Source organism: Terrapene carolina, unplaced genomic scaffold (genome assembly GCF_002925995.2).
Source record: "Terrapene carolina triunguis isolate 2854851 unplaced genomic scaffold, T_m_triunguis-2.0 Scaffold89, whole genome shotgun sequence".
Lineage (NCBI taxonomy): Eukaryota > Metazoa > Chordata > Testudines > Emydidae > Terrapene > Terrapene triunguis.
In genome coordinates this window covers 9,034,058-9,061,685 of record NW_020664440.1, presented here as the reverse complement: position 1 = coordinate 9,061,685, position 27,628 = coordinate 9,034,058, and the positions used below count along the sequence as shown (strand labels likewise).

The 27,628-nt window shown below is 43.4% G+C and overlaps 1 protein-coding gene across 1 annotated transcript; it reads left to right on the top strand.

Moving 5' to 3' along the window:
• The first annotated feature begins 15,545 nt into the window (after window positions 1-15,545).
• PROK2 (prokineticin 2) lies at window positions 15,546-27,185 on the top strand. Its single transcript, XM_026650500.1, has 3 exons — window positions 15,546-15,608; window positions 21,442-21,567; window positions 27,060-27,185. Exons 1-3 carry the CDS (start codon window positions 15,546-15,548, stop codon window positions 27,183-27,185), a joined length of 315 nt encoding a protein of 104 aa, XP_026506285.1.
• The last annotated feature ends 443 nt before the right edge of the window (window positions 27,186-27,628 follow it).

Sequence of the window (27,628 nt, the reverse complement as noted above, 5' to 3'; positions counted from 1 at the left end):
GAGGTCCCTTCCAGTCCTAGAATCTATGAATCTATGAATCTATAAAGGTAACAGTCACTTAACATTAAGCTGATAAAACACAAAGCACCTTCTGTTAAAAATGTTGTCTCAGGCAAATTGATGAAATGAGGAGAGACGGGGATGTCTATGATTGCTGAATTTGGAAAGGAGAAATATTTAGGCACTTGGATGCTCTGCTGATGGACACAGAGGGAACCAGAATAGAATAGATTTGAGTGAGGTATTGAAGGTTTTCAATGGTCTAGTGAAAATTGATCAACCCTTCTTGGTCACCACCAGGGAATTTAGGATAAAGTAAAGGAAATATTACTTTACATTTAGCACATAGGCAGTCTTCACTGCCACTGGAAGTTAGGTGCCGTGGCCCAGTTTAGAACAGAGCTGGATAATGAACCATTAACAGTATCTGCCTTTCTGTTTTTCTGGCCATCTACAGGTCTAGGTATTTATGTTCATCACTGTGCCTCCATGGGGTCTGCATGCTAACACAAGGCACATTAGTCTTCATGCACAGATGATCTGCCACATGCATAAATGATCTGTCACAAGACTAAAGAAAGACTTTTCTCCTGATCCCTATGTATAGCTTTCCGCAGTTGTTTGTTGTTATTATTTGTTTAGATTGCAGTGGTACCCAGAATTTGCTAGGAACTTTTCAAGCACAGAAGACTGCATAGTCCCTGTCCCATTGAACATACAGTCCACATAAGCCACCTTCCTCTGAAGCATCAGGTATTGGCCACTACTGAAGGAAGGGTATTGGGCTGGATGGAGCAATGGTCTGAGGTAGTATTACTATTATTTATTATTTGCATTTTGGTAGCACCTACAGGCCCCATGTGAGTTTGGGTCTCTGTTGTGCTAAACACTCTACAAACATAGAATAGAAGATGATCTCTGCCCCAAAGAGCTTGCAGTCTTAAAAGACAAGACAAATAAACACTATTAAGCATATCTATCTTGTGACATCTTTCGCTTTCCACTAGATTCCACACTAATCACTAGTGCTGTAACTATTCTATGACCCTAGAGATGAGGAAGCCCATAACACTTGACCTGTCTCCTAGAATTTCACACACAGCTGTGGATTCTGCAGGTATCATACAGATTTGTAAAAGCCAGAGTTATCAGTGACGCTACATTTAGTAAAGCCTCTGACAGATTTCTCTGTGCTTCACAGAGCAATTGCTCCCAAATTGTGCATGGAGAGCCTCATTGAACGATGGTCATTTTGACATGATCACGAGCAAGCCCACCTGCAATTTATGGACTGTGCAATTATGTCAGTTATCAAAGAGAGGGCTCCCCTTAGGGAACGGTACTGCACTCCAGAGAATACCTAAGGGATTGGTCTTAGGGAATTGTGCTTAACTGATTTCTCACTGTCTGATTATGCCGAAAGCTGCTGTCCTCATGGTGAAATGTATTGGTCACTGGGGAATTCTTAAATCAAATGTGCCATGATGTGAGGTAATAAACAGGGTAAGAGAACCAACCATCTGGGAAACAGCAACTACAGTTTTCTGTGAGCAACAATCTGTTGTGAATCCGTATGGTACAAGAGGAAAGTTGTAAATCCAAGATGTTCCAAGGCCTTTTGAAATCAACAGGAGTCTTTCCAGGAGCACCACTGGGCTTTGGATCAGGTTCCATTCAGAGACTATCTTAGGAGTTCATAAATCCTTATTTATTGCTGTATTTTAGGGCCAGATTTTCAGAAGAGCTCAGTGCATGGGGTGCATGTGGCATGCTGAGCTCTTTGGAAAATCTGGCCCTTAGACTCTAATGCTGCAAAATCTTCCTCTGGCATGTAGCCGATCCATCTTGCAATGCAAAAGGCCACTTTATCTTAATGATGAGCTTACTGTGTGTGAGAAAACTGGTTTGGGCAAGTGTAGTTACTTGTCATGTTTCCAGCAGGCTTTTTCAACACAGCTTACTGTAGCATGAGGGTTACAGTAGATCTCTTTGAGCACAAGCATATTGTCAAGGCAACGAGAAAATACACTAAGGTTTTATTCTGCCATTCACCCCAGCCTTGTTACCCTTGGGCAAAGGTTTTTATGTGAGATTGTGGTTCCCAGGTAGCCAGGCTTCTATGGTAACAGGAGAAGTCAGCTTTATAGGAATGGTGCAGAGTGTGAAATGTCACACTGCCTGTTCTTGGTAGCGCTTTCATGTTTTGGCAATAGTCAGGAAAAGGGGAAAACGGATTGTACGACTGCACTATCTGCCTGTATCTGAGCAATGCTGAGGGCTCACATAGGTGGGGCCGGGCTGTCACTCTGCGCGTGTGTGTGTATGTGTGTGTGTGTGTGTGTGTACCGCCAAGATGGTACTAGCGGAAGGCATTAAGCTAGTGCAGGGCAGAGGCAGGCACAATGCCTCTGGAGGATCTAGGGGAGAATGATGAGAAAAGGCATTTACTCCCCCAAAGAGGCGTGGGTAGAAGGCATGACTTGAAGCCCTTCTTCGTGCACCAAGTAGCACCGAGGGGCCAGAATCAAGAGGAATTCATGCGAGGAATTAAAGGGGTTTTTCGTGATAGAGCTGCTTCGGGGTGAGTTGCCCACTCAGTGCTGGCCTCCCCGGTGCTACCAGATGCATTGAAGAGGGGCCAGTGCCATGTTATTAGCTTTCCACGGTATTAACAATTTTCCTTCAGTTTCCTCTTCCAACAGCCATGAAACTTTCTCTATCTGCCTCCTTGTTCTTGGCCCTCCCTGCCTGAGACCCAAAATGCAGCCTCCAACAGCTATCCTGGTTGTGCAGAAGTCAGCAGCAGTGAACTTCTTTTTTTTTCCCCTTTCATTTAGTCTTTCTGGTAAGAGAAGGAGAAATGTGTATTTGATTCCCTGGAATTAAACTTTTATTTTCGATTTTAGGGTTGAATAACTAAGTGGCTTTTGCTGTAGTGGCTCATGAAATGCAGAGCAGCTGACAGAGATGGCTGGAAAGTAGGGAAAAAATGAGAGAAGCAGGAGGACACAAAACTGTTCTTCAAAATGTTTCCTCTTTACAAATGCTTCAGCAGGGGGCACTCTTTCCTCTTAGGCAGAATTGACTAACCCCAGTGCTGTAGCTTTGGTACTGTGCTGCCAGAGGTCCCATCATTGAGAAGAGTGATGCAGTAGAACCTCAGAGTTACAAACGCCTCGGGAATGGAGGTTGTTTGTAACTCTGAAATGTTCGTAACTCTGAACAAAACATTCTGGTTGTTCTTTCAAAAGTTTACAACTGAACATTGACTTAATACAGCTTTGAAACTTACTCTGCAGAAGAAAAATGCTGCTCTCAACCACCTGAATTTAAATGAAACAAGCACAATGAAACAAACCGTTTCTTTACCTTCTCAAATCTTTTTTCTAAACATTCCCTTTATTTTTTCAGGAGTTTACATTTAACACAGCACTGTACAGTATTTGCTATTAGTTTTGTCTCTGCTTCTGCCTGATTGCATGCTTCTGATTCCGAATGTGGAGTGTGGTTGAGTGGTCAGATTGTAACTCTGGTGTTCGTAACGCTGAGGTTCTGTTGTAAAGCTGAGATGCTGACCTTTTGTGATCATTGAAGATCTTGTAGCTCTTGTCCTAAGAGTAGGAGTATTAGCCTCAGAGTACCAGCCAAATTCCATGTTAGCTAGTTATGTTCTACATCCTTTATTTTAAACCCCCCACTACAGTCTGAATTGCAGACAGTGTTGTTGTTTCACTTCCTGTCCTAAACTGTTGTGCAGTGTTACTGTGCAAAGTTAAATAGCTGTGATGTGTCACCCCAGAGTTGGGTGCATGTCCGTGGCAGTTAAAGTCATTCGTGTATCTGTGGCTCGTGAAGGGCTTTGGGATTCTTTGAGACATAAGTCACTAGAGATATGTTACTATTTTTTACGTCTATATTTAGGAGAAAATTAGGCAAAGTTTGCACATTGGAGATGGCTCTGACAAGGTGAAATGTTTTGCAGGTGTCCCCACGAGGCTCTTTTTGGGGTGTGTGCTTTTGCTAATGTACCGTTTCCTTGGGAATTTTTCACCTTTTTGAGCAGATCTTCATGTGTAAGTGAAAAAGGAACACAATATTGCTCCCAGCCCCGGAGGCACCTCAGCAAACTGCCATGCTGGGAATGGCAGTTACTGCTGCTTGGCCCAAGGGAGAAGAGAAGAGGAACAAAGTTCAGGGGGAAGAGGAGGAGGAGAGAAATGAAAGCACAAAAAGAAAGTGGGAGAGAGAGAAAGCAGGCAGAGAGACAAAGGGAAACAAGGCTGCAGATAGACGCTGAAGGCAAAGGAAGACCAGAAAAAGGGCAAGACCCTTCTGCTTATGCCTTCTCTGTGTTTCTACTTGAGTACCCAATATTATAGAGCAGCAGCACAGCCTGGAAAGGGCTGTGCAGGGAACCAGCATGGGCCAAGGAGTGGGGAATGGAAGATGCTGGAGTGTGTGCCGCTGGCTCAGATTTGGCCTGGCCACCCCCCTCGTCATCACCATGACAGAGAGGGGGCTGGGCCAACCCTGAGTGGCTCTGCGACCCAGTGTGCCAACTCGCAGCACCTGGAGAAGGGAGCCAGCCCCAGCCCCACAGGACAGAAGCCATTGCTGCAGGCTGAGAGCGGGAAGACTCATTCTGCAACCCGCCCCCCGGGACCTCCCACACCCTAGGGAAAGAATCTGACCCTGCACCAGGGCCTCCAACCCCAGGCTGAACCCTATTGTACACTGCCCCATACGCCCCCTGGGGGGTGCAAAACTTGACACCCCCCCACATGCCCCAGGGTCTCCCACACACACCTCAGGGGCAGGATTTGACACCTGAGGGGAGAGAGGTAACGCATAAAACAAAATAACAAGAAATCGCAGAAAAAATAAAATGAAAAGTTATAAAAAAATAAAAAGGAATTTTCTGGGGGCTTTAGGAATACCTAGCAAGAACAGGGATGTGATGTTTCCTCTATATATGGCACTAGTGAGATCACTACTGGAATAATGCTCCAGTTTTGGTGTCTACATTTTTAAAAGTTAGTTAAAACATTGGTGAAGGCTCAGAGAAGAGCTACAAGAATGATTTGAGGTCTAGAAAAATATTCCTTACAGTGAGAGACTAAAGGAGTTCAAATCTATTTTAATTGATCGAAAAGAAGGTTGAGGTGACTTGTTCTCAGCCTATAATTACCTACACAGAAGATTTCTACTACTAGAGGGCTCTTTGATCTAGCAGACAAAGGCATAGTAATATCCAGTAGACACAAGTTGAAATCAGCAAAATCCAAACTGGAAATAAGAATTTTTAGACAGCGAGGGTAACTAACAATTGGAATAGCTACCATGGGAAGTGGTAAATTCTTCATTGCTTGGAGTCTTGAAATCAAGACTGGATGTCTCTAAAAGATGTCCAAGCCCAAGATGTTGGGCTACATGCAGGATTTACTGGGTGAAATGTATGGCCTATGTTATGTAGGAGGTCAGAGTAAACGATTCCAGTGGGCCCTTGTCCTAAAATTGGTGAATCTTTGACTCTCTTATTTTGAGACATCCTTTATTTGGTGCCTAATGTCCTATCCTCTCTGTCTAGGGTGACCAGATGTCCCGATTTTATAGGGGCAGTCCCAATTTTTGGGTCTTTTTCTTATATAGGCTCCTATTACCCCCCACCCCTGTCCTGATTTTTCACACTTGATGTCTGGTCACCCTATCTCTGTCAAGTCAAAAGAGGACACACTTCATCGCATATTCTAGTAATAATCAAGACTGTGATTCATTTTGAATCATAAATAGAGAGGGGTACCTTACTAACAATCATTTCCCTGTATTTTTCATACAGTTGTGCTTTTTTGTTTGTTTGTTTGTTTTTTGTTGTTGTTTTTGTTTTTGCTACATTGGTGGACACACTACCTACTTAGAGAAACAAGGTGGATGAGGTAATATATTTTAATGGACCAGCTTCTGTTGGTGAGAGAGACAGAGCTACACGGAGCTCTTTGTCAGGTCTTCTTCAGAAGAAGAGTTCTTTGAAAGCTTGTCTCTCTCACCGACAGAAGTTGGTTCAATAAAAGATGTTACCTCACCCACCTTGTCTTTCTAATATCCTGGGACCAACTCAGCTACAACAACACTGCATACGCTACCTGCTTGTCTGTTTAAAGTGTCGCATCTGGACACCCATGTCGTGAAGCAGAGTGGGAGTGGAAAATGAACGGTATGAGGTTAATACTGTCTAACAAAGTTCTTCGTTCACTGTTGGAAGAAAGTGACGGTCTCTTGGAATCTTTGCTATTATCATATGACAGATTCTGTCCCTGGCTACGTGAGTGCAGCTCCCACTTAAACCTGGACACCCATGTTTCTGTGCAAACTGGGTAGATAGATGCTTAGCTATTGGTTTTGCATACAACTTCAGTTTGCGTGGGCAGCTCAGAATGCAGTTGGAAGGAAGTTTGAGGTAAATGTGAGACATGCCCTTGAATCATAACAGCATCACAAATGCTGTGTAGCATTGCTACATGAACTTTAACTTTCTTGACGATATATGAATACACACAAACCAAATATTTATAGTAAACTAAAATAACATCATTGGGTGTTCCACCCTTGTTAAATTCTTTACACCTTAGCTCCCACCTTGCTTTTATAGACAATGAAGAGTGTCCTGTCATAAATAAATGCCCTTCCGTTCCAAGGACACTAATATATGAGGAATATCTAGCAATGATATTTAAAGCTTTCATACATTGTGAAGAAATTCAGAGGTTCTTTAAAAACACTATACAATATTTTGTGTTGCTTGTATGAGTCAAGGTTATGGGTCACATTTATGCGTGATCACCTTCCAATTGCATTCATGATGGGATATGTTTATTTGTCCCTATACTGTTGACAAGGCCTTGATAAAATGGAACACACTAAGAAAAGATCAGGATCTACTGAAGTCAATCTTAATGGGGGAGAAAAAAGGCTGATTTCTATTCATTACCTGTTTCTAGATAATGAAAACATTGAATTGTTGAGAAAAGTTCAAGGTCATTTGTAAATGAAAAATAAAATAAATTACATAGAAAACAGTCTTCCTACTAGTCATAAAGTATTTGTCATTACATGTCATGAGCAAAGCCCTGAAGTTCTTACTTAGGACTTGTCTACATGGGGGGCTATTCCGGATTAATTCCGTGTGTGGATACTCTCTTATTCTTTGAAAGTAGATTAAACTAATTTGGAATAAGGCACTCTTATTCTGCTTTAAATTCACACCCTATTTTATCCTGGATTAATTTTCATAGATAAGCCCTAGCAGAGTTCCTATTGAGACATATCCTGGGGTCCTTACTCAGGTGAAAACTCCCTTTATAGTCAATAGAGGTTTATCAGAATATGGCCCTTTGGCTTCATTAAGGGCAGAAGGGACTAAGCACCAGTCTGCCCATTGACTTTAGCTGGAGTTTTACTTGTGTAATGGCCAACACAGGGAATTGAACAGACAACCTGTAGAGTTAGAAGCATGAATCTCTACAACTAAAGAGTCAGGCTCCATCTCAGAGCTGTAATAGACCCATGATCTCTGGTTCGGGCACAGAGGGGGACACATAACACACACAGGGTTAGATAAGCAATGAATGAAAATTGAGGACTCCAGGATTTGGCTTAGTATTAATAATTTGCTGGGCTTTGAATCATTGCCGGATTAAATAAATCCCATATTTCAGATAAATCAGGAGTCTACATCTTCAGAATCTGATAATCCAAGTGAATTGCATGGATAGAACCTTCCTCAAGACTAGACGATGACTAGGTATGGCAAATGGCGACTGTGATGAGGCACTTTGATCTATAATGCATTATTAGATATGAAGTCTTGTTAAAGATTAGATATACAAAAGACGGGGTGGGGGAGGAACTACAATGATTTGTGTAGGAAGGTCCTAGGCAGAAGCTCTATTGTGAAGTAGAGTGGGAGTGGAAAATGAACGGTATGAGGTTAATACTGTCTAACAAAGTTCTTAGTTCACTGTTGGAAGAAAGTGACGGTCTCTTGGAATCTTTGCTATTATCCTACGACAGATTCTGTCCCCGGCTACGTGAGTGCAGCTCCCACTTAAACCTTTGTGTCACACATCTACAGGTAGAGTTTATCCAAGAGTGCTGATCAGTTTTTTTTATCTATAGCATTTAGCTTGTGGAGTATTGCCAACTCCAAGCAGTCAAAAATTATGAGTTCAGTCCCCTAAAATCATGCAACTGGCTTTAAAAACTTGATATTTTAAAAAAAGGTTTTTTCACTTTATTTGCCTCCCCACGTTGAGCGTTTAGGGTTCCTGCTTTCAAGCTTCTCTCTACAGTCATGAGGGCTAGAAACATTTTATAAGCGTGTTATATATTTACAGATAAACTGTCCTGAACAAATAAGACTCCAGTCTCTATTTTTTAGTTTTACTTTCATCTTCAAAGTAAATGTATATCTGGAGCCCTATTTCCATAATACAATCTCTCATCATGTTTCTGGCTACACTGGAAAAAACTAGAACTGAGAAGTCCCCAGCAAAGTCAACTTAATTTTGCAGATTCAAGAGGTTTGAATGAGTTTCTCAGCTTCTGAGGTCATAAATCAGCAAAGCATTTGACAGTGTTCTAATGTCCATTCCTATACATCCAAAGCACTTAAGCCACGTGGATTCTTCAATGGAATGTAAGAATATGCCTAAACATATGCTTAAATCCTTTGCTGAATATAAGTGGATGGCTGAATCAAGGTCTGGAGGCTTAGCTACACCAAAGATCTGAACTTTTTCACCCATCATAGCATCAGAACTTAGTTTCCACATGTTGTACAGCCTTTCTTCCAAATAACCATGAAAGGCCAACTTTACCGTGATTAATTAACACAACCTATACTTTCTACTGTAGAGTTTGTGGATGAAAAAAAGATGTTTTCCCAGGTTCTTTATAAATGTTGTAGGTTTCTCTGCTGGCTCCTGTCAAGCAAAGTCACAGGAATTTGCTATTTTTATCACCCTCAAAAGTTTCTCTGCTCTGGGGCTGGTTCAAAATTTTCTGCTAAAACTTTTTTTTAATGGAAAATTGGGTTTTCAACTACATTTTTCACAAGAAGTGCCGGCTTTTTGCAGAAATTTTCAATATTTAATCAGAAAAATTGAAATATTTTGTCCAAAAATATTTAAATTCAGAATGGCACCATGGTGTTTCATGGGTATTGCAGTTTGAGTGCCTTATGCTCCCATTCTACACCATAGACTAAGACCTCAGATTGGACTACATTTCCCATGATGCAACACTTGTGGTTCTCTTGGTGTGGGGAAAGGGTGCATCATAGGTGTTCCTGGCTGTGGTACCTCATGGGTGATGTAGTCCAGTTAGAGCAGTGATACTCAGACTGCAGCTCACGAGCCACAAGTGACTCTTTAATGTATCTCCTGCAGCTCTTTACAACAAACAATATTAAAACACTGTGTGATATAATTATTAACCAACCAGGATGCCTTTACTATGTTAATAACCAATGAAGTTATCAACTTGCACTAAGTTATTAACTTATTTGCTGTGAGAATAACACATATATATATATACACACACACATTAAATATTTCCCATCATACTGAATATGAATAGTACTATACTAAATGAAACAATGAATTTACACTACTGTGGCTCTTTTGTGTAATGTTGATCGCTAATTTGGCTCCTGAACCATTCAGGTCTGAGTATCACTGAGTTAGAAGGTCCAGCCCAAAGAACACAACGGGAATATAAGACCTGACCTACAATTCCTGTGAGACACCCTGGAGCCAGTTTGAAATTAAATATTTTGGTTTTCAGCCAAAATATGTAGATGAAATGTTATATTTTCCCACAGAAAATGTCAGCAAAAACAAACTATTTTTTCCCTACATTTTCACAAAAAAATCCCACCCTATTTTTCAACCAGCTCTATTGATTCTTCATACAGATGCAGAGAAAATGCAAGGCTCCAAAGCGCTGAAGAAGAAGGGCATAGGCTGTAGCAATACAGTATATCCCACTGTTCTGTATTTCAAGGAATGTTCCACTAGAATGACTGCACCCCAAATTGCCTAGGGTGGCGAGTGTATCTTTGCCTCAGTGGGCCATCTCTGAGCTTCCTGGTTAGCAATCAGCTGACCATTTTGCTTTCAGGGGAAAAATGTCTTATACGCAGTGCTAGGGAAAGGTACATAATATTCTAGTGACTTTGTTCATAACCCTACACTAATCCCCATAAGCATCTGATTTACATGACTATTCTTCCTGTTTAGAACCCACAGAACTTGGACTAAGCTTTGATGAATTCAGACCTTTGTTTTGTACTAAGTGTGAAAGAAAGATCAAACAAATTAGACACATTAGTTATTAACCGAGCTTTCAGGACAAAAAGTTAATGTTCGTGTCTTGTATTGTATTATATGCATTTACTTATTTCTTTAATGAGAAAATAGTCTTTTTAGATAACTGATATATTCGTATTCTTATTCTTTAGAAATCTGTAAACTTTGTTGCACATTATCACTTGAATAGACCAAATAATTAGAGTGCCTACTCATAGACAATTAGCTTTCAGTAAAACTGAAGTTTATAGAAGAATTTAAAAAAAGACAGTTACCAACTGCATTGAAAATCTAAAAATAAGAGTTTCGCTTAGGTTTCTAAAAGCAATTGAGATCTTTTAGACTAACAATAACTTATTGTGTCACATTTAAAAGTATCATTATTAATTTAGGATGGTATTCCCAATTCTGGTATTAGAGGTTTTGTGATTAAAAAAGCTGCTGTTTAATGGATTGCTGAGAGTGATGTAAAACGCAAGCAGGGTTAAATAAAAAGATAAGTCATGGAAGTATCATGGCCTTCTGGGCAGAATTTCAAAGGACTTTAAAGGCATTAGGAAGTTGGGTACCTTTAGGCTTCTTTGAAACTCCCAACTTGAATGTATGTAGCATGTGTCTTCAAGTGGATCAAACTATAGCATTATACTCAGGGCAGAAGGAAGTAGCACAGAGAGATCCTTTGCTAAGGACACTATGGAGGTATTTGTGTTATTCCTCAAGCTGAGACTCCACTTGTGACAGAGTGCAGGGTGGGAACAGATGAGCATACACTCTGATCACTCAGATGTTAATTAGTTTCTCCTGAGAAAAATCAGGCTAACTGGCTGGAAGGTCTAAGGAGCCAATTACCCCCTCAGCCTAAGATGGATAAAGAGGCAGGAAGGAAGCCCCAAAAGTGTGTGTGTGTGGGGGGGGGGGGGGGGGGGGAGAGGGGGGGGGGGGGGGGGAGGGAGGGAGAGACACACACACACACACACACACTGACGGACGGACGGACGGACGGACGGACTGACTAGTTGAGCTCAGTACCATGGAGGCCTCAAGGGAGAGAGGCCTCTGTTCCCCTCAGGTCCTAGGAAGAGGGCCAAAAGTGTTGTCGGCACTGTAAATAGACTGTTGCATGGGAATGGTTGTAGAAATGGTAGAGGGAACTTAAAATAAAAGAATATGGTGAAGGCACAACCACTGGAGTCTATCCAGTTTCTGCGGGGAGAAGGAGAGAAAGGAGCCATGCCCTATGACACCACTACTGTAAGAATTACCACATGTTCCAGAGGTGCTGACTGAGGGCCATCCAGAATGCTTAAAATAACAAGAACTAGTACAAGGCTCTTCTTCAAGACTGATTTTAAGAAATAAAAGGACTTTGAAGTTCTGACATGCTTTGTGAGATTGGTGGTGTGGAAACATATTCTTTTATTAACATTTTCTGTAAATTTTATGTCATTTATAGTTGATTGGTGCTGTAAAATGATACTGTTTCCAGATGTTAGTAGTTAGAGGACAATGCAAAGAAATTACAGGATAAGCAGATATTTGGTTTAAAAAAAAGAGGGAGAGAGAGAGAAATAAGTATGCTGCAGGTACTTCTTTTCTCTACTGTAGAACAGCAGGGCAGTACTGGCTGTGAGGTTAGACATGGACAAGGAAAGGAACCAGCAAATCTGTCCAGAGGTTTGGAAAGATATAATGCTAGCCTCTATGGTCCATTGAAGTCAACGGGTGTCCAGGCATTCTTCCTTGGAAAGCTGACTAAATACTAGTCATAAAATGGTAAATCCTTTTACTTTGAAAGGCACCAAACTTTTAATTTAATTTGATTCAAAATTATGGCTTTGTGATGAACTAAAACCCCATATAGTTTTGCACCGAGTTCATTTCTTCAAACAAAATAGTTCTTAACTTGCACTCTCAAGAAATTACTGATGCAGGGAATTTGTAGTGGTGTATATAGAGCCTTTCACCTCTAGATCACCAATCCAGATCCAGCACAACTCAGTAGCAACCAACAGTTGGTAATATATCATAGCTGCTTAACATCCTATCTGAAATGAATGGCATGATTTCACTCCATGTCCCATTGGATATGTGACCCTATCAAATTTGGCACTAATTAGCACCCTTGTCAGTAGACTCACTAAGAGGCCAAGAAATGAATGGCCTTAAACTATCCACTTACTCCTAGATATGTTCCCAGCAGAGCATAGTTGGAGGGACATTATAGGGTAGTATGGGATAGATGAGTAGCTGTTCCATGGATATAATATCAACCTTTAGGGCTGGTAACTGGGAACCTTTCGCAGAGCAATAAAATTCACACCAAATTGTAAATGAATATATTTTAAAAGAAAACACTGACTCCACAAGAGACATGATAAAATTCTTCCCTTCTCCCCTCTGGAATTGATCGGGAGTTTGTTGGGTTTTGGAAGGCTCAACAGATTTGGCGTTCAAATAGCTAGTCTGACGCTCCAAATGCTGGACATCTGAACTACAAAAATAGTCATTCATTCATTAAATCAGCCAGTTTTAAATTTCTAGGATACCAAAAATAATGGGACAGATCTTCAGCTGGTGCCAAGTGGCCCTAATATCAGTGGAGCTATGCACATTTACGTCAGCTGAAGAATTGGTTCAATGATTCGCAACATTTTGTTGCAGTTCAAAAATGGCTGATCCCAATTTGCTTTTAAATCATTCTTGGAATAAGACTTTATTTACTGAGACCATATTTGCCCTCCCTGCATTTTTATGACCAAGTTCTAAACACCAAAAAAGCCACCCAAGTTCGTAATGAAAACGCTGCCAGACAGACTGACCCCCTTAGGGGACACAGTCCAACAAATTGATTTGACAGATCCTGACCAGAATTGGACTACACCAGATTACATTGAGACAGTAAGTGTGTTATATGTTCCCCCTCAACTGTATTTAAAATCACTGAAGTCAAAGAATGACTGCTTTAAGAATCATGCAAATGTGGGCATAGCAATGGATCAGCCTTCCTGTTTGCAAATGGAGAGTCTGAGAAATCTGAAAGAACACAGCCCAATGGGCGACAGGCAAATGGGAATACAAAGGGAGAGGGCAAGGAGTCAGAGGGAGGGAACGGGGAAAGAGAACAATAGAGAACAAGTGGGGACATAGAGGCAGAAAAAGTGTAGAGAGGAGAAGAGTGGGGTAGTGAGGGAGGAAGCAATGGGGCAAAAGTGAGGAAAAGGGCCAGGGAAAGAGGGAAGGAAAATGGAGAGAGAGGAGAAAAAAAGGGGGACAATGTGAGTGAGAGAGAGAGAGTGCTTTCCTAAGGCTCCTGAGTTACTATTTAGAATAGTTAGCTGTGCCGCTTTAAGGTCTCTACTGTAGCTGCTCTAAGCCAATAGGAGACAGCTCTCCAGTCGACTTAATTAATCCACCCTCAAGGAGTGGCGGCAGCTATGTCGGCGGGAGAAGCTCTCCCACCAACATAGCGCTGTCTACACCAGCACTTAGGTCGGTGTAACTTACGTAGTGCAGGGGTGGCTTATTCACACCCCTTAATGACATCAATTATACCAGCATCCGAAGAAGTGGGCTGTAGCCCACGAAAGCTTATGCTCTAATAAATTTGTTAGTCTCTAAGGTGCCACAAGTACTCCTGTTCTTTTTGCGGATACAGACTAACACGGCTGCTACTCTGAAACCAGCATAAGTGGTAGTGTAGACATAGTGGAGATAAGATGAATGCATTCAGGAAACAATCCCCAAATATTGTTGTTTCAGAAAAACCGTTGAGCGAGAGGGAGGGTGTGTGAGAGTCCTCCCTACAGCTGCACTGACACTGGCAAAACTTGGACATGCAAGTCAGCACCAGTGCAGCTCCAGTTACTACAAATGGCAAATCACAGATAGGGCCTGACTGGATGTGTATTGCCCAGTGCCTCCCTGAATGAATGTCTTGTGTCTAACGAGCCCCCTTTCCCCCCACATACACATGCTACCAGCTGGGGTAGAATCCTGGGCCCTCAGCTACCAAAAACAGGCCCCTAAACTGATACCAGGCTCTTTATCCTCTATGTGGACTAGCCATTAGCCATCACATTTAACACCTGTGCGCCTCTATGACAGTGTGTGTGTATATCTTGTACTCATGTGTTTGCGTCCCGTGTTTGCATCTGTCCCCTTGTGGGTGCCTCTCGTCACTGTACATGTAGCCCAATGTGTTGGCCTTCATTCCTCCCTTTCTGTGCCGTGTCATCTGTGTGCATTGTCCTGTCCCACCCCTACACAATTCTCTTATCAGCACCTGTGTGACTCTGCATCAACCTGTGTGTCGGTTTCGTGTGTTTGTGCGTGCCACTTCATGACCCTCTCTGTACCAGTGCACTGCTCCCCGGGCCCCCAGTGAGTGCGTCACTCCCCCTGCCCCTGTGAGTGGGTGGGTGTGTTGCTCCCTCTGCCCCAGTGGTGGGTATGTTGCTCTCCCTGCCCCTGTGGGTGGGTGGATGTGTCGCTCCCTCTGTCCCCAGTGAGTGAGTGGGTGGGTGTGTCACTCCCCCTTCCCCCGGGGGTGGGTGGGTGTGCTTCTCTCCATTCCCGCCCCCTGTGGGTGGGTATGTCACTGCCCCTACCCCCAGTGAGTGGGTGGGTCGCTCCCCCTACCTCGTGTGAGTGGGTGCCTATGTCGCTCCCCCTACCCCCAGTGGGTGGGTGGGTCGCTCCCCCTACCTCCTGTGAGTGGGTGGGTATGTCGCTCCCCCTACCCCCGGTTGGGTGAGTGGGTGTGTCGCTCCCCCTACCCCCAGTGAGTGGGTGGGTCGCTCCCCCTACCTCCTGTGAGTGGGTGGGTATGTCGCTCCCCCTGCCCCCAGTGGGTGGGTGGGTGGGTGTGTCGCTCCCCCTACCCCCTGTGAGTGGGTGGGTGGCTATGTCGCTCCCTCTGCCCCCAGTGGGTGGGTGTGTCGCTCCCCCTGCCCCCTGTGGGAGTGCCCCCCCCGGTCTCTCCCCCTCTCCGGCTCTCCCGGCGGCGCTGCCGGGGCGGGTGGGTGACTCACGCTGCCTTTGAATGGCAGCCCCGAGCTTTATAACGGCGGGAGCGGCCCGAGCTCCCGGCTCTGCTCCTTCAGCTGCCGCCGCCGCTGCCCTCGGGGCGGACCCCGCTCCCGGCGCAGCCCCAGCGCGGCCAGGCACCGGGCACCGGGCACCATGCGCTGCGCCCCCCTCCTACTGCTGCTGCTCTCCGCGGGGGACGCCGCGGTCATCACCGGGGTGAGAGCCGCGGGGCGTCCGGGGGGACACGGGAGCCCGCCCAGCGCCCGGCTCCGGCGGCCCCGCGGAGGAGCGACCCTCCGCCGCCCGGCGCTCCCGGGGAGGCGCGCTCAGCTGGGAGCGGGGCAGGGCTGAGCCGGCTCCTGGGACGGGGGGCAAGGGGACGAGTGGTCCCAGGTGCTGGGGGTCTCTGGGGAGTGGGAGGTTCATGGTCCCAGGTGCTGGGGGTCTCTGGGGGGGTTCCAGTGGTCCCGGGGGTGGGTGGTCCCAGGTGCTGGGAGTGTCTGGGGGGTGGGAGGTTCATGATCCCAGGTCCTGGGGGTCTCTGGGGATGGTTGGGGATCAGTGGTCCCTGGTGTTGGGGGCTTTCTATGGGGGCTAGTGGTCCCAGGTGCTGGGAGTGTCTGGGGGGTGAGAGGTTCATGGTCCCAGGTGCTGGGGATGTTCTGGGGGTGAGTGGTCCTACTGGGGTTTTGGGTGTGTGCCAGTGGTCCCAGGTACTGGAGGTCTCTGCAGGGTGGTTTGGGGTTCCTATGGGATGAACAGTCCCAAGTGCTGGGGGTGTCTCTGTGGATGTTAGTGGTCCCAGGTACTGAGGATCCCTGCAGGGATGATTGGGGGTTTCTATGGGCGCGGGGAACAGTCCCATGTCCTGGGGGGTCTCTGGGGATGGTTGAGGATCAGTGGTCCCTGGTGTTGGGGGGTTTCTCTGGGGGTGAATAGTCCCATGTGCTGGGGGGCTATGAGGTAATGGGGTCTCTCCAGTTACACCGTGTGGGTGCTGGGTGCCAAACCTGCCCACATTGCATTCTGCCAGCAGCTGCTGCATCGGGAGCAAGCAGAGCCCTTATTCTGTTCCCCGTGAAGTTCCTTTCTGCCCCCACCTGGCCGGGTGTTATTGCACACTCACTGGCCTTTCTCAGTGCAAAGGTGCCCGCGCCTGGTCTGCACCAGGTGGGGAGTTATTGTAGGGCAGGAAGCGCTTTGCTAAAGGAGATGAAATGACTTTTCTGAATGGTGAACATCCCTGCCCTTGGTTTGAGCTTCACCCCCAAGCTGTGTCCAGGCCCAGGGTCCCACCCTGCGGTCTTGCCTCACGCAGATCTCTGAAGATCTGCGGGATGGAGGTGCTAGTTTTAGCCCAGACGGATTGGCCCTGGGTGGGACATTTCGCACTAGTTGCAACTGACGTTTTATTGGTAACTACTTAAAATGAAAAGCAGGGGCCGGAGCCGATTCCCAGTAACAGTTAATGCCCCCATTTGATTTTGCTTTTCTTCTTGCATAACTTACCACAAGATTTCACTTTCTCACAAGGAAATCCACCTCCTTTCAGCTCTTTAGCTTATTTCCAGCAGATGGATTGACAGCTGTCAGTTTCCCCCTTGAAGTTATATCTGAGATTTGTAGACTGCGTGTCCCTTGAAAGAATTAGCCACAGGACTTTCCAGTTTAAACATTTAATATGCAGTGAAACTTGATCATTTAACATCCTATTGTCCCTAAAAGATCTCATAGAACCATAGAAAATCAGGGTTGGAAGGGACCTCAGGAAGTCATCTAGTCCAACCCCCTGCTCAAAGCAGGACCAATCTCCCAAACCTATCCTCAATCATACTTAAGAGAATTAGCATTATTAGAAGACTATCTCTGTTAAGAAGCCAATATTATTCATCCCTTGAATGGTTATTTAAGAGAGGGTTTATTGTGTGTTAATGTATTTAGAGTTTTAAAAACTCTACTGTCCATTCATTCTACCCCTATAACTTGTCTCCGATTGCCCAGTTTAAATATTGATGTTAAAAATGTCTAATGTTTGTACAGGCTTAATGTCCTTTAAATTCATTTTGAGATCATTCTATTGGTTTCATCCGTTGAAATGCACCTGCTTTAAAAGGTTCCGAAAACACAATGCTTTGCTGTCTCTCTCGCTCTTTTTTTTTTTTTTTTCCTTTATTTTTTATTTTTTTTTATTTTTTTTTTTTTTTATTTTTTTTATTTTTTGTTTTGCTTCTGTTTTAAAGGTTTTTTTTTTCTCATTGTTTTGCTGTCTCTCTCGCTCTTTTTTTTTTTTCTTTCCTGAACTGACCATGAGTTGATAGCGAATTGTTCATTGCTATTTTTTATTAGAATATACTTTTGGGGTGAAAAATACAATTTTTCTAATATTGTTTAAATGAAAATTGTTAGATTATTTTAAAGTAAAAACTGTTCTTTTTCAATGTTTGCTTTAGGTTAATAGTTAAGCATTTACATTCTTTGGACATCTTAAAGTCTATTTTCAGTACATAATGTAACCATTTAGAAATTGTATTCATGGCAACAGATATTTCATTGTTTTCCAAGGTTCTGGTCTAATCAACAGGAAGACTGGTTCAGAACTTGTTTACTTGCACATGAGAAACTGTGAAGAAGTTTTGAAATATTTGAGAATTTGAAAATCTCTTTACATTAAGAATATTTCCGGATACGCTGTAGGTCCAGTCTAAATATTTGCCAATAAAGTCTTAGCTACACCTTTAAAACATTAAAAACCCCAGTAAAAAAGCTAATAATGAAGAACAGAATAGTAGGCAGGGACTAAATGGATTAGAACAGAAAAGTGTATTAGAATTATAAAATGCTATTTGCTTGAAACCAAAGTGCATTTTTACTCATCCCTTTACCCTGTACTTTTGGTTATGTGAAATACTCATACACTGGGTGAATGCTTTGTTAGTTTTTCTTTTTAGTGTTCACTCAGCATGCATGAGCATTGTGAATACTACTCCTTGTGCAGATTTAAGGCACAAGTGCCAACTTTCCTGCGGTAAATAAGCACCCCGACTTTCACAATAAGACATACTCAAGCTAATCCCATTTCAAAACAAGGCAATCCCTAAGAACCCCAACTTTCTAGGTGACTAGATCCCCCTGGCGTGCCGTCTGGGACTGTGGTGGGCCCGCTGTGCACCCCTGACTCTCTTCTCCCCCTTGCCCCTGCTTGCCGGGAGCTGATCAAAAAAAAAAAAAAAAAAAGAAGCTACAAGCCAAAAACTAGCCAACAAGCAACTCACGCTAATTAAGCCAAAAACAAGCCCAATTTCTGTGTTGTTGTTTTTTTTTCACGGGTTTGGCATGTCTGATTTAAGGGCTTGATCCAAAGCCTATTGAAGTCAGGGAGGGTCTTTCCTTTAACTTAAATGGACTTTGGTTCAGACACTAAATCACAAATAAAGCGTACAGAAAGTTACCAGGGTTTTCCACAAGAATTTAGTTGAACGTGGACTGAGGAGTAGGAATGTCATTAAGTAACCACAGCGTTATGCCCCAAATATGGGGAATATTGGTATCAGTTAAAGGTTGGAGATAAGAGAAAGTGGGGAGCTAAAAAGTGAATGGAGGGGCCATCCCTTTTTAGGATTTGGGACAATGTAATTGAATTATTAGAGGGAAAACCTTCAGTGGGTTCCAGAGTAAATAGCTGAAGATCAGGTTGAAAAGGAATATTGACTAACACAATAAGTTATTAAGTGTCATTATTATTTAGAATGTATTCAGTGGTGTTTCAGGGCTAGGTTCTGCCACCCTTACTGACACTGAGTAACACCTCACTCTGCCAGTAGTCCCACTGAAATGAATGGGACTCCTTGGGGAGTAAGGTACTACTCAGGGTGAGCATGGGTGCCAGAATATGACCCATGAAGAGTAGCATGGTAGTCAAATGTACAGCCTGTTGTTCATGTTCAGAAGCAGATTTTAGATCACCACAGCATGAGTTTCCCTGCCTTCTGGGAAAGCACTGCCAGCTGTACAACGTTCACAAGACCAGGGCAATGAATGCTGTAAACTTGCATGTGTTTGATTAATTCAAAATGCACCAGCACAAGATGGGCCTGATAAGCACCCAGACATGCCAAGCTAGTTAAACCTTGATTCTATGCAGTGGCAGTGTGGGGGGCGTCCCCCCCACCCCCCCCCCCCCCCCCCCCCCCCCGCCTCAAATGACAGACTTAATAATTTAATTTTGTATACAAAAAACAAGGACCAAATTCCAGAGACAGGACAACAGGAGAACGAAGAGAAAGCCCCTCCCCTTTTTTAAATTGTCTTGTTTATGTGCACCTCAGTGGGGTTGTAAACCCAATGCGTTCTCAGACTACTCCGTCCTCAAACTTTTTGCATGTGGTTGCACCACTGCTAAACTCTGCTGTAAAGCCAAAAGAACTTATTTTGAATCAGTGGCGTTATTGTGGCTTTATCCCAGTGTCACTAGTGCAGAATTTGACAAGTAGATTTATTTTGTTGTTTATGGAAGGTTAGAAAACAGACATTATCTACCTGAGAGGTTCTAACAGCAGTTTTAGAGTTGGACTAGTCTTTTGGGTAAGTATGTCTTTAGGCTGGTTTGTAACAGCTGCTGAATTTATTAAATATATATTTTAATGTGAGTGCTACACATTTTGGTTACATATGCTATTTCATTGCTCGTCCCTAGCCCCAAGAGCTTTTTCTAAGTTACTATCTGTTCAGTAAATATGTATTTTGATGTGAGTTCTGCTGTTTGAAATGGCATAATATTTACCTGGGGGAGTACATAGAATGGCATTTATCATGTAAATCCCAGTATAAGATACTTAAGCACTTTTTTCTAAAATGAGAGTTTGTTTCAATAGACGGTAATGTCTCCCTCAGATCAATTAAGATTCCTTATGCATCCTGTTCTCAGTTTGCCTGTTTGAGACAATTGATCAGAACCCTTTTTTGCCTGTCAGTCCTGCTGTCAGATACTGGGGGGGAAGGGGGAGGGAAGGAGGAGAGGGGAAAAAAGAGGTCAGATTCAGTTTACCTTAGTTATGTGATGAGGCCCATTACTTCAGTGATACTCCTCACTTGAGCAAGTAGAATGGGATTTGGCCCTATAATGGTATAATTAAAATCCTTATAATCTTTTTGGGGTGTTTTTTTAAATGTATTTTAACAGGAATAAACATGTATAGTAATTCACTTCTGAACCCCAGCGTTTCACTTGCTCTTAAATTTTTGGTTTTCAAAATGTACAAACAATTGTGTTTATACAAGTATGCCTTAAACCAATGGTTGAAATTTACAAGGGACAGCCCCTCCTTCTACAGCTCACATCAACACCTATCTGGGTGTGGACTGTTTATGCCAAGCTACTCTCTTAAATACTAAAAACCCCTTTTAATTTAGATGCAGAATATGGTCTAGATAATAATCATAACATCCCTGATTACGCTTTTATTTTATCTAGTTCCAAGAGGACTTTTGTGATAAAAGTATAATACAGTCTTACATTTGCAAAGGCACTCAATCATAAAATACTAGCATTAGAATCTAGAAGGAAAAGTGATTTAAAAATCTTTAAATTCATTTATGAATTTCTCAGCATTAGCTTCTCTTCAAGACAGGGCTACTTATCTATTTGGCACACTTTACTCCGTTTACACTTAGTCAAATCCCTCAGGCCATGAATTAGAAAGAACATCAGCATACGCTTACGTCCATCACTATTCAGCACAGCATTTTGGGAAGCTTTCCTGAATGGGGGTTGTAGACTAATTCCAGTTTTACCCCCCACATATACATGGGGGTAGCTGGTGGCAGAGTTGATCCTTCAGCCCTGATCCAGATCCCCTACGTAGTCATGGCTTGTTTAAACATACAGGTCTAGATTCTGTCGTTATAAATGTTAAATGAGCCATTGTAGCTTGCAATCTTTTCAATGTATTGTAAGGTTCCTACATAAAAGTGTAGCAAAAAGCAGTGGACTGTGCTATTTTTGGAGTGCTTTTGTTTGCCTAATACTATTTATCTGTTTATTAAACTTCAGGCTTGCGACAGGGATCTACAGTGTGGGGGTGGCATGTGCTGCGCTGTTAGTCTCTGGATTCGCAGTCTCCGAATGTGCACGCCAATGGGCGACTTGGGAGAAGAATGTCATCCTTTGAGTAATAAAGTTAGTATGTACTAATGGCGGTTCTTATGATACTGAAACTGACAAGGCAGAAATAAATGTGAATATATTTTGTTGTAAGTCAAATTGCATAAAAAAATTATACATGGTAAAAACGCAGGGATCTGTAGTGTCAGTTACAATACCCAGCAGTTTGCTCCTTTATGGAAACAGCATTGAAGGAACATACGTAAAGAAATATATTACTGTCAAAATTATTCTGAAGAAAACCCAAGGTCAAAAGTACTGTACATTTTTCTTTTGCATTATTTGATAGAAACAGTATTTCACAGTTCCAGGGCCCAACTCTTGATGCACTTCCTCATGCAAGTAGTCCTTGATAATACAAGTAAGTGCCAGTAGCTTCAGTGGAACTACTCTAGTGAGTAAGAACTACAGTAGTCACACAAATAATAACAACATCAGTAGGCACCTGGTATATTCATTGGAGCGCATTCCCTGATATTCCACAGCAATGCCAGTGGTGCTCTTACTCTTAAAGATCCATTGATGCCACAAAAAGCCATTTAAAACAATATTGGTTTCCAAAAAAGTAAAAACTGCATTTGAGAACTCTCATTTAAGGCTACCTTTACTAAACTGATGCTCAAAAACATATGACTGAACATCTGGCTCTGACCGATATTTGTATACAGTACAAGCCACATTGGAATATCTTGTCACAATGCTTAACCTTACTTGCAAATCTAATAGCACGATCCAAGTCTTTTCCAAGCATAGTCAACAGCATCCACGTAACCCAAAATACTACTTACAACTATATACATTGAGCTAAACTTGGTTAGGGTTTAGTCCTTTTGTTGAAGTTGGTGGGAGAGAAATTGACATAGAATGAAATCAGAACCATATATTCATTTTGAAAGTGGTTTTGCCAACAGGTTTGAGACCATAATTTTAAAACTTGGTGGTCTTGAAGGTCATGCCAAAGAAAATATGTGACCTAAGAATAGCCATGTGTGGAAGATCTTAATTTCAGATCTGTGAGTGCAGTACAAATTAGTTGTATCTCTAACTAGCTGATTGTAGGCACAACTTTGTGCCTGCAATTCATTTTCTGAAAGGAAATACAGGTCTCAGTCTAGCTAAAAAGATACCTTACTGGAAGATTTAAGGGTATTAGGAACCAGATTGCACTAAGTAATGTCATTTACTCCCATTTTAAGGCCCCTTTACATTAACAGAGGGATGTACGTAATCTTCACTGTAAATGAGAATCAGGACCTAGTTGTTCAACGAGTTTATTATTATTATTATAATAATTTATAATGTCCTCTATAGTCTTTAGCTGAGTGTACACAGTGGTACAGTTAATAAAGAGGAATATCCAGATCTGGTTTATAGTTAGTCACTGAAGTTTACAACCACACACCTTCAGTTTATACTTTCCCACACTCTTTTGCCATTGAATTTAAACGCGCTCTGCAAAGACTAACCTACATTGCGAGGCAATTTAGTCTTCATGAAAGATTAGCCTTGCGCTCACTTGGGCGGAAACTCTCACCTGTGTTAAATAACACGTGCTGAGTTTGTGTGGTGGACTCCTGACTGTGAGCAACTGTTCTGAGACCACTAAAAGCATTTCACTTACTGCAGAAAACTGCTCCTTAGGCTACGTCCACGCTTCAGTGTAGACGCTCACTACAGCGACGGAAGGGGTTCTCCCATGGCTGTAGTGCATCCACCTCCAAAGAGGTGGTAATGTCATTGATGGAAGAAGCCACCGAAGACCCCAGGCCCCCTGAATCCTCTGGGCGGCCCTGCAGACCCGGCCTTAGTTTCTATCTAAAGTCCATCCCCCATTTGCTTAGTGTCTGAGCACCTCACAATCTTTATCATATTTATCCTCACAACACCCCTGGGAGGTAGGGCAGTGGTGTTACCCCCATGTTACAGATGGGGAACAGAGAGACTGATTTGCCCAAGATCACACAGGTAGTCTGTGGTAGAGCAGGAACTACAACCCAGGTTTCCTAAATACTAGGCCAGGGGTAGGCAACCTATGGCATGCGTGCTAAAGGCGGTACACGAGCTGATTTTCGGTGGCACTCACACTGCTCGGGTCCTAGCCACCGGTCCGGGGGGCTCTGCATTTTAATTTAATTTTAAATGAAGCTTCTTAAACATTTTAAACACCTTATTTACTTTACATACAACAATAGTTTAGTTCTATATTATAGACTTATAGAAAGAGACCTTCTAAAAACGTTAAAATGTATGACTGGCATGCGAAACCTTAAATTCAAGTGAATAAATGAAGACTCGGCACACCACTTCTGAAAGGTTTGCCGACCCCTGTACTAGGCTATTGCTCTAATCAGTCCTTCCTCCCAAATTAAACACTAATCTCCCCACACACCCCAACATACTTTTCCATGTATAAAATGAGTAAACTATTATTTCTATACCTACTGTACAGCAACCGTTGTTTCACTAAGGATCAACCCAGATATGTACACCCTGTGTCCTGTCAGATCTCTCTCTGTTTGTAGTGCATCAGTCACTGTCTATTTAGGGCAATGCCGTGCAATCTGTGGCCCTGAACACTAAAGTGTGGCCCTTAAGGTCAATTGTATGAGGTGGAAAATGTCGTGATTGTGGATGGAAAACGTGCTCCCTGAGCTGCCCCTTGTAATTTTTCTTAAATTGAAGTGTTTGAATCAGCCCCATGGCTTGGAGGAGGCAGCGGTGGGCGCCGCCTTCCCAACTGCATCCCACTCCCCCTACAGCGTCAGCAGCAGCTCTGGTGTGAGCCAGTTGTGCTCTGAGCAGCTGCTCTTCCTTCCCGACTGCAGCTGGTAAGCAGTTCCACTGCTGGCTGCCTGCTATGTTGCAGGTAGAAGGAGGAGAGAGTTGCTGATCTATTCCCTGCTTCCTTACTGAGCTGTGGGGGAAAACGGGCTCTGCCTAGCCTAGGGAAGTGCCTAGTAAAGGGTGGCTCCAGCCCCTGACACAAGGCAGCCTAATAAAGGGGGGGAAAGGAAAGCAGATGACAATTACGGCTCCCTGATGCTCTGCCCCAGCTCTGGTTAGAACAGGGCCTGCTCTAACTTGTGCTGACTGGCAAAAGCTCCTCAGGGACCATATGCCAACTGGGCATAGTCTGAGAGCACTGCACTCCACTCACCCTCCCTCTCTCCTCAGTCGGCATCGGGGAAAGCATGGGAGCCATGTATGCTGGTCCTTTGCCAGCTGGGGATTTCCCCACACTGTGGGTTCCTTGGCAGACATTGCTCGGTTAGGCCTTGAAATTGTGTGGTCCCCTCAGGACATTTAAATTGCTTGGGCTTCAGTGTCAAACTGGGGGAGACCACTAGAGTTCAGGGTGAACATTGCCCTCCCCGCAGTCACTGACTGCTGCCAAGACAGGTGCCTTTAAGCTGCTTTGTATGTATTTTTTCAACTTTTTAATAATTTTTTTAGCTACTTGGCCACATTCCCCTTGCCTCTGTCCTTATTGGCCATTGCCAAGTGCAATGTGCCGTTTTAGTGACAAGCATACGAGGATACAAGTGGTGGTTTCCTTGGGTTTGAATCTGTCCTATGTGGCAATGAAATTCCCTTTGACTTCACTGGAGATTGCACTTGTGGAATTGGGCCCATGGTTAGGTTCTGGATAGTATGAGAGTATCACGTGGTAAGTACCTGTTTTGAGAGTTGCTCAGTTTTTAGACCGAGGAATATGTTTGTATCATCCTTTTGGAGAGTTTCACTCACTCTACATTTAAATTAATCCCATTCTTTTTCACACACACCTCTAGGTCATAGCAGAGAACAATTCCAAGACAAGTCTTTTTCTGTAACATATGAGAGACACATAACAGGATTTCTTAGGCTGCAGGTTCTTTGGGTCACAGGCGCTGGGTCTGAGCTCCTTTCCCACTGATATAAATAAGTTAGGATAAGATAAAACTGGTGTAAGTAAGAGGAGACTCCTCCCCCAATGTCTTCATATGTATCTGTACAGCCCTCTGAGCACTTCTAGAATAGAAATATTAGATTGTAATTTATGCAACGGACATATTTGAGCTTTATGGCAGAAAAGAGTCAAATTACTTTCATTTAATTTTGTGAAATAATAGAACTGGAAGGAAAAGATGTTCCTATGTTCTAAATCTACAGATCTGTATTCTAGGCCTGGCTAGTAGCACTGCCTAGGATTAACATTGCCTGACACTTCCCTTTGTAAGACCCTGTTTTCAATTGCTTGTAGCTTTGTCAAACTTTAACTACTTGGGCTGAAATTTCCCATGCCAGGTGTCTGCCTCAGGCTGAGCTTTTTGGAAGGTTTCAGCCAAAATGTTTCAGCTGTTTCCAAGAATAAGTCTGGGGGGGGAATGTGTTTTGTTTAAACAAATAAATAAATAAATAAAAATCTAGTGATCTTGGAAAGCTGAGTGTCCCCAGACCAGGGGCGGCTCTAGCTTTTTTGCCACCCCAAGCACGGCAGGCAGGTTGCCTTCGGCGGCATGCCTGCGGGAGGTCCCCGTCCCGTGGATTTGGCGTACCCGCCGCCGAATCCGTGAGACCGGCGGACCTCCCGTAGGCATGCTGCCTGACTGTCGCCCTCGCAGGGACCGGCAGGGTGCCCCCCGCAGCTTGCCACCCCAGGCACGCGCTTGGAGCGCTGGTGTCTGGAGCCGCCGCTGCCCCAGGCTTATGAGCAGGGCCTTTGTCTCAGGGATGTACCTTTTGCTGTCCCCATGAAAATATGCCCAAATTTGGCCAAATTGCAAGCCTTAGCAAAATGGTATTTCATACGTGCTAGATCTGAATAAGGCAGGGATCCTGTGGAAAAAGAGTATGTTATCATGTAACCAAACACTGTATCATAATGCATATGCACAAGGGAAGTGAGTTAAGATGGCACAAGCAACATTTTTTTTTTTTTAATGCTGGGTTTTTGTCAGTTTAATATAGATATACACAGCAAGAAAAGCACAGCACAACTTGAAATTGCGCACAAAGGTGGCTTTTAAGTTTTCCATTGAACTCCTCCAATCCTGATCTATCTGTTCTCTGGACATAATTTAGAGCACTGTTAAGGCCAACAAGCCATTACAGAAGCCAGGAATTGCTGGACACAGGGAATAGTGGGGGCAGAAGCAGGGGTGACACATAGAAGCCATTACGTGAGCTGTATGCCACCGGGTAATTCTTTCCAGTTGGGTGATCTTCCTATGGCCAGTTGTGCTGCTTTGTGGCTGCTTTGTAATGGCAGTACAGAGCAAAGAGTCATGAAGGCAGGAGTCCATCTAGATCACTGCATGCAGATACCAGTGTGAAGTACAGATGGAAAAACAGGGACCTGATGACTAAGGTTAATGCATTTTTACAATAGACTTATTTATAAAATTGGAGGAAAAGATGACCTCGTGTCACTGCCTCCATCTCCGCATACCAATGGGTACTATTGCTACCTGGTGCTGACGCTGCTTCCTCTCGTCACTTCTGACCTTTTCAATACTTGCTTCCAGGTCCCGTTTCTTGGGAGAAGAATGCATCACACCTGCCCATGTCGGCCTAACTTGGCTTGCCTACGGATATCTCCTAGCAGATTCAAATGTTTACCAGAGTTCAGAAACGAAGATGTCTTTTTTTAGCAGGAACAGTTCTTAACCATAAACAGGCACTTCATGTATTTACATTTTTCCTTGTTATTGTGACGAACAAGTTATTTGCCAGAGGAAATTCTTTAACGTACGTTCTTGCCTCGTAAACGTTGAAAACAAACATTGAGATACTGTGGTGTTATGGCCAAGACTTTCAAAAGGGACTACTGATGTCAGATGCTTCCATTTTTGGATGCCCAAACGGAGATATCTTAAAGGGGAGTGACTGGCAATTTCATAGCACTTTCTGGAAATCCTGCCCCTTTGAAATGTCCCAACGACAGGGCCCAGAAATGGAAGCTTCCCAAATCATTTGTCGCTTGGTAACTCTTGGCCAATATTTTTATACTTGAATAAGTTGATTAAAAATGTGATGTGTGTGTGTGGGGGGGGGGGGTGTTGTACAGAAGTATAGTGCAAAGCATAAGATGACT